General features: G+C 38.7%; 1 protein-coding gene across 1 annotated transcript; it reads right to left on the minus strand.

Annotated features, from left to right (window-relative positions):
* Positions 1-315: 315 nt before the first annotated feature.
* Positions 316-6454, minus strand: LOC139716118 (uncharacterized). Its single transcript, XM_071627673.1, has 5 exons — positions 6273-6454; positions 5290-5528; positions 3673-3748; positions 1226-1313; positions 316-644 (listed from the first exon to the last, which is right to left on the minus strand). Exons 1-5 carry the CDS (start codon positions 6452-6454, stop codon positions 537-539), a joined length of 693 nt encoding a protein of 230 aa, XP_071483774.1. The 3' UTR covers positions 316-536.
* Between the last annotated feature and the right edge of the window lie 891 nt (positions 6455-7345).

Below are 7345 nucleotides of genomic sequence, written 5' to 3' on the forward strand. Positions count from 1 at the left end.
ACAGGATGAATACTACTATTATCCGGGTACTTGTGATGCATAACTTACATATCGATATTATATCATTTGTGGGATAAGAACCATAAAAAAATTCTATAAAGAATCCATATTTCCGGAAGATAGTGAGGACTTATAAATGTGACTTCATCAAATCTGATTGTATTTTTATTAAATTTGTATCATGGTGAAGGATGACTATTGCACCGTGCCGCATTTCTTGATCATTTACAATACTATCCACACCAAAACAAAGACCCCCCCCCCCAAAAAAAAAAAAAAAAACAAAAAAAAAAACCCACCCCAGATTGAATTATAGCAAAAGTGACCAAATTTTATTGATCTTAGCCTTAGATCACAGCAGAACCATGGATGTCTCTATACTAAAGATTTACACTGTGATGTCGCTGAAACATATCACCTATCTCTGTACAAAGTGTTCGTTGATTCTCTTTGCACCGACTGAAAGCCATGTTAGTCTTGCCTCCCAGTGGCTTCAGAGAATTAGATTCCGAGTGGAACGGTCGGCATGATGACAATCAAAAGTTGACCCAGAATCCGATCTTTTTGACCGGAACCGCCTTTACGACCTCCGGCTTCTTTAACTTGTTAAGCTCCATCACCTTGTAGGAGACGCTGGAATCCCTCTGAAAGTCACAGAAAGAAAGAGAATAAGAATGACAAATTCATCATATTTCAGAGACAAAGATTATCACAGTTTCCATCACAGTAAAACATTTTATCATTAATCATTGAGTGACTGAAGAATCGAGAAAGTATAACTTTGGAATATGCAGACTTAGCAGCTATCTGAAATGTACTACAATTATAGGTACAACTGCTATAGTATTACAATGTCACCCTCCATGCTCTTCTTGCAAAAAGACATAATTACCAATATGAGGTTATAAACAGCAGGTTCTATTGCAAAATAAAACTCCATTTCTTGCCAGCTTTATGGCAAATACTAAAATAATGAGACATAAATTATATCATTTTGAAAAAGATTTTAAAAATCATTTAAGCTGGTGTTTGACTGTTACGAGCCTCAAAGAGCTTGCACTGGGGCGCAAAGTCTAAAATAAAGGTTTATTCAAGAAATATCTCTTCAATCTTGTAGCAAGAGGCATGTAAGAGTCAACTTTGAGACTGACACCATCAAAACACAGATAAGAGACTGGTCCGAAGACTAGCAGAGGAGACTACATCACTGATGCATCAGACTCACCCCAGCGAATGAATTGGACTTCCTGATAGGGTGGCCTACTTTTGACCGAGAGTAGGGAGGATACTGTATGTTGCTGATTGACCGACTCCTGGATGGATGGGCGAAGAGAGGACAGAAAAAAAAAATGGTCAGTGCACTCTGGGTGTTCTACATGGTTTTGACCAATATCAGTGTTTGTGACACATATTACTTTGAATTTATGTATAAAGCATTAAAACTCCATTAATTACGTTCTTATTTCACGGCTGATTTTCAGGAAACCCCAACCTGTCATTTTTCTTTTTTTTTTCAGTGTTTGTAAGAGTCAGTAAGAACTTGATTGTTCTGCATGCACACAAATTGGCAATACTATAATTTTTGATATTGTTTCAATAAAAAAAAAAATAGAGCAAACAAATGTTCAACGCTGAGACAAAGTTAGCATTCCACTAAGTAATGCAACACAAACAAATCAGCCCACATGCACCTAATATTACTGTCCAGCCCTCAGAATACTGGTATCTCTTGTACAGTGAAACCCCATTTTAACAAGCTCACTTGCAGTGAAGTACAGGTTGTAAAGAAGAGAACTGAATATCCATTATTGTACATATATTACGTGTACATAGGTGGTCTCTCTTTTCTTTTTCTTTTTTTACTACATCTCTGACAAGGCAGTGGTTACTAGCTGTGAGGTAAAATCTGTGGTCTACGCAACCTCACTATGGTGGGATTTTCTTGTTTAACTGAAAAACGAGAAATTATTGTGTGCATGAAACTTTCATAAATTTTGTGAGGGGCTAAGATTCCCAAAAACAGAATACAAGCAAAGTTTTTGTCAACACAGTGCATTAAATGCCAGTACAATGCTGTGCACCTTATGAGTACTGTCCCGGTACGTTTACTTAGTGGTGCGCAATCTTTTTCTTTCTTTTTTTTTTAGACTGTATGCATGTTTTGTGGTGTGCATTCATTTCTTTTTCATGATTACATTGACCAGCAGTGCATATTGTTCACCAATTCCCCAGTATTGCTAGTACATGTAGTATTGATACTACTTATTTTTTCACGGTCAGCTATTTGCTATAAAAGTTTCATGACAAGGAAAAAGGCCATTGGCTCCACTTCACGAATGCTTCTGGTATTACAGTATACATGGTTTGTAGGTGCAGGAGAACGTAAAAGTTAAAGTGATGATTGTGCAACCGTCAGCCACATACCGGTAGAGGAAGGATGAGTGAGGAGGAGGAGGCGGTGGATGGTTGCAAGACTGCACTCAAAGACAGGAACGGCACAACACACACCGTCAGTGACACGAAGAACAGCAAAATACACACCGTCAGTGACACGAAGAACAGCAAATACACACCGTGAGAGACAGAAGGTAGGATTGTGGTAAAGATTGACAGAAAAGGAAGAGGAGGAGGAAGAGAAGGTGGTGCAGGATGACATGAAATCAAAGGATTTTTGTGAGTGAATCATGGTGTCAAAAAGAGAAAGAACAAAATAAGGCCAAAGGCATAACAAACAAAAAGTCTACTGTCTCTTGTTATGAATGACCGTACGTGCGATACAAAATGTGTGGAAAGATTAGCAAAGGAAAGGTGTGACAGAATATATAGTCATGGCAGTCTCAATTAAATCAATTTTCTTTATAAATCTTTTTTTGGGGGGGGGGAGGGGAATAACCCACAAGCATTGGTTGATGTCTTTGCCCCTATGTTTTTCTTCTTCTTTTTTTTTGCACTCTCAAAGTTTAGTACGCTTCCATGATGTTGCTGAATATTAAATAGGCAAATAAAAACCAAAGACAAAAACAAAGCAATTTGGTCATCAATTGTGTCAAGGGCATGTGATAATAAAGTCATAACACACTAACACACAGAGATTAGCAAAGAAGCACAAAGTCAAGTATACAAGGACAAATGACCTTTTTTTTTGGGGGGGGGGGGGGTTGTCATTACAACTTCTCAGTGCTTTTACTTGAGCTCAATTTCTTTTTTAGAAAAAAATTTTAGTGTGTATGTTTTTATTTTGGATATTGTAATGAATAGAGAATCTGCATTCTACATGACTTGTAAAAACAGTAGCAGATATCATGTACTCAATATGGAAATATGCCTTCAGGTTAAGTGCGGAGTTTTTTCTCCCCCCCCCCCCCATTTTTTTTTTCTTCTTTTTGTTTTTTTTTTTTGGGGGGGGAGGGAATCTTGAGTAGATTTTTCTGCATGGAATATTAGCACTTTAATGACAATCACTGTAAGGAAATCAGTTTCTACGCAGCTTTCAAAGGCTTCAAAGTCTTCAACCTTGACATGGGAAAACACAACTCAACACTTTCACAAAAATTACACAGAACCTGCTCCTAGATTATAGTTTAGCAAGTTTAATCTACCAGAACGGCAACACTTTCACTCCAGAAAGAAAAGAGGCGAGACAAGATGACAATACCATCGGCTGTTACATACCTCTTTGGCGTCATAGATCGTCTGTCGTGATTCGTGGGCATGCCAGCATGTGCTCCTGCTGACAGTGGCAGTTCAGCTTCAAAAAACATGATCGAGAAAAAACATCAATTCTGTGATTATCACATTGGAATATGAGCACTTGAGCCCACTATGTACTGTAACCAGCAGTACTTTGTTTTAAATCTATGGGAATGTGTCTGTATGTAAGGGGTAGCATTCTAACAATCGGCAAGAGCATGAACAGTTTAAGAAGAAAACAAAAACCTAATAAAGATAAACAGAACAGCTATAAACTAGATATATCGCTACGGCTACTGATATGCCTGCGCCATAATGCATGGTTCTCCTAATAGGTCTATAGTACAATGTCTTGACAATGTGTGATGACAGTTTCACACAACTGGCAAAATATTAAAATGACAGGTTTGACACAAATGTGCTGAATGTTCACTTTCCTAGAACTAGGTTCAATTGGATGAATGATTAAAATGTCAGAGTGCAGGTATTTGGGGAACTGATGATTTTTACTTGACTTTTGACCCTTTTATAAGTTTATGCATTGAGCAATTTTCAAGGTATTGAGAAAAAGTATAATTTCAGTATCAAATGGGAAAATAGCATTACCTAAACCTGGCCTTTGACCTTTGACCTCACAGTTCCAAAGAGAATCACTGTTAGGTTGAACATGCATAAATATGTAAGTTTCATGATGATACCTTGAGTTACTTTCGAGATATGGAAGAAAAAGTGCAATTTAGCACTTTCACTTGACCTTTTACCTTTTGACCTTTGACCTTTTGGCAAGAAACTTCCCCAAAAATATATATTGGGTAATACACGCCATACATCAAGTTTAAAAAAAAAACAACCTTCAGGCATATTGCATTTTAAGGAAAGTAGTGATATTTTGAGGAGTTGACCTTGACCTTTGACCCCCTTTACCTTTGACCCATGACCCCCCAATTCCCTAGATAATCACTGCCCATTGGTACAAGCATATATACTACATGTAAGTTCCATGAAGATACCTTGAACCATTTGCAAGATATGGAGAAAAACATGAAATTTCAATTTTTTTTCACAAAATAACCTGTGACCTTTGACCTTCGACCCTGTGACCCTAAAATCCACACAAAGTATATCCCCCAAGGATATACCCTCATACCAAGTTTGATGTAAAACCACCACACGGTTCTTGAGATATCGACAAAAACAAAACGGGACGGACGGACGGACGACCCGAAAACATAATGCCTCTGGCCACTTCGTTGCGGAGGCATAAAAAGCTAAATGATATTTAAAGTCAAGCAATTGAATTTACCATGAAAAACTTTCTAGGTATCCAAAAACAAGGTCAATAGTGAGTGAAAAGTGACATTAGTTTAGAGATTTGCATGGAGAATCAAAATTCAACACTACAAAAGTTTCCTTGGATGCTTACATGTACAATTGTACAGGTGTACTACTTGCTACATGTACAGTAGCTCATATAGCAAATTCTGCATGGCATTTCATATTTTAAGTATGTCAGACCTCCTTTGTACAATATTCTCATCACCGAAAATCATATACTGGTGGTAGAATCCCCAAAGCTACCGGTGGTAGAATCCGCCTCACCTGGCGTGGGATCCGAGAGACTGCTGGTAAGAGAGCGCTGCCTGGACCGATCCACTCTGGGCGGGGGGAACCTCTCGGGGTCACTGTCCGTCTCACTCTGCTTGCCCAGTTTCACCGGGTCCCGGTAGGAGTTCTTCTGTGACTTCCTGCTGGGGCTGTGAGAGACGCTGCGCCGCTTGGGGCCCGCCCCTTTCTTGCGCCTCCGCTTGGACTTGTCACCGGCATCCGGTTGGCTGTGACTGGGAAGAGGAGTTGAAATTATGTAATAATTGATATGTTATTGCTAAAACTAAGGAAAACTAATGCAACATCTTCTCACTCAAGGAGTGTAAGGCCCTCACCAGGGGGGGCATTTCATGAGGTGTTTTGTCCAACAAACTTGTCAGACAAATTTGCTCTCAGCCAATCAGATGCAAGAATTTCAGTAGCTTAAAACATTTTGTCAGATGAAATATTTGACAAAACGCTTCATGAAATCCCCCCCCCCCGAACTGATGTTTTAATGAACAAAAACAACTAAAAAGGCCTTCGTAAGCTATCATAGTTGCCATTTAGCAGATATGGTGGATGTATACTAGTGTTCAGGGATAAATTACAAGGTCAAAAAATAAATCGTCAAAGTGTGAAGCTCACCAATACTTACTCCATCCTTCTAATGTCTTCCAAGTTAGTGATTACAGACCTTCCAAGTTTTGACGGAAAAAGAGGGATGATTTGGCTCAAAAGTACGAAAAAAAGAATGGTCCAAATAGCAGTGTGAAGTAAAATTATCAACAACAAAAAAATATGAAGAGCTGGGAACGGTCAAAATTCAGATTCTTTCCTCAAAATTCAGATTCTTTCCTCAAAATTCAGAATGGTTGGGAGGTCCTTGATTACTGGTAGTAAACTTTGATTCCTGCATGAGATTCTTTTAAAGTCATCATATCATCCATTCATTTTTTTCCTCTTCCCAGCTCCCTTCATCCCACCCCACTACTCACCCATCCTCCGGCACCTTGAGGCTGCACAGGACATCACCGGACTTATCCTCCGCATCATGCTGAAGGGCGTGTGGGTGGTGGTGGTGGTGGTGGTTGGGGTGACGCTGGAAGAGATTGCTTGCAGGCGTGTCGCCTGGCAATGGATGCCGGGTGTACAGCGACTTCTGGCCACGTGGCGACATGCCTGACTGTGCCTGAGAAGCAAATCACACACAATCAACAGCATCAAAGGCTACTTCCCTATCAGCAAACGTACAATGTCGAGAAATATATATTTTTAAATGTATACACATACGGTGAAATATCCTCTTTTGCTAACATATGTACAGTATCAGGTTTGCTAACGTTCAATATCAGAACAGTTGACATACGTGTACATGGTACCAGGTAATTGCTTCATTTTATGGCCTGAGCCTTTAGTCAGTAATGGCAGAGCAGCTGGTGGGTTTTGGGTGTTTTTTTTTTAATTTCATGAGCACTGCACAGAGAGTTGGTCCTTTTATATATATATATATATATATATATATATATATATATATATATATTCTTATTTTTTCTTAATTTTTTTTAAAGCACCACATGCACTATACTGGCCAGCCAAATAGTTTGTAATACACCAGAAGGTGGACTGTACTTTACGAGAAGAAGATGAAGTCCTTCTGTACTGCACAGCAGCAGTGAGAGGGCCCATGAGATTGATACAAGGTCAACATGCACACATGTACCACCACACCACAGATTTTTGCCTCACAAATGTTTTGACACAAAAATTTTGACAGAATATCTACATGTGTTAAACTGGTTTGAAATACAGTGAACTCCCATTAAAACAAACACGAATATAGCAAAAATTTTGACAAGTTACAGATAAACATTCAGGTCCCAAAATTATCATCCATGCTCAAATCTGTATATAAATTAATCGTTTGGCTATAATGAAATTTTGATAAAATGAAAGAAAACTGTCGGTCCTATAAGGACTTCATTAAAATGGAAGTCACCTGTAACTGATTATTAATGTAGCAAAAATTATCCCTTTTAAAGGGAGCTGATCTGCAGATATTATGCTTCTT

Source organism: Diadema antillarum, unplaced genomic scaffold, assembly GCF_040938485.1.
Source record: "Diadema antillarum isolate AM-2024a unplaced genomic scaffold, OU_Dant_1.0 scf00000061, whole genome shotgun sequence".
In the NCBI taxonomy this organism is placed as follows: Eukaryota; Metazoa; Echinodermata; class Echinoidea; order Diadematoida; family Diadematidae; genus Diadema; species Diadema antillarum.

Coding starts and splice junctions, on each gene's coding strand:
- LOC139716118 (XM_071627673.1), bottom strand. CDS start 6,454: ATGTCGCCACGTGGCCAGAAGTCGCTGTACACCCGGCATCCATTGCCA. Junction 5,529..6,272: donor CTCAAGGTGCCGGAGGATGG/GTGAGTAGTGGG, acceptor TCCTCTTCCCAG/TCACAGCCAACCGGATGCCG. Junction 645..1,225: donor AGTCCAATTCATTCGCTGGG/GTGAGTCTGATG, acceptor TGTGACTTTCAG/AGGGATTCCAGCGTCTCCTA.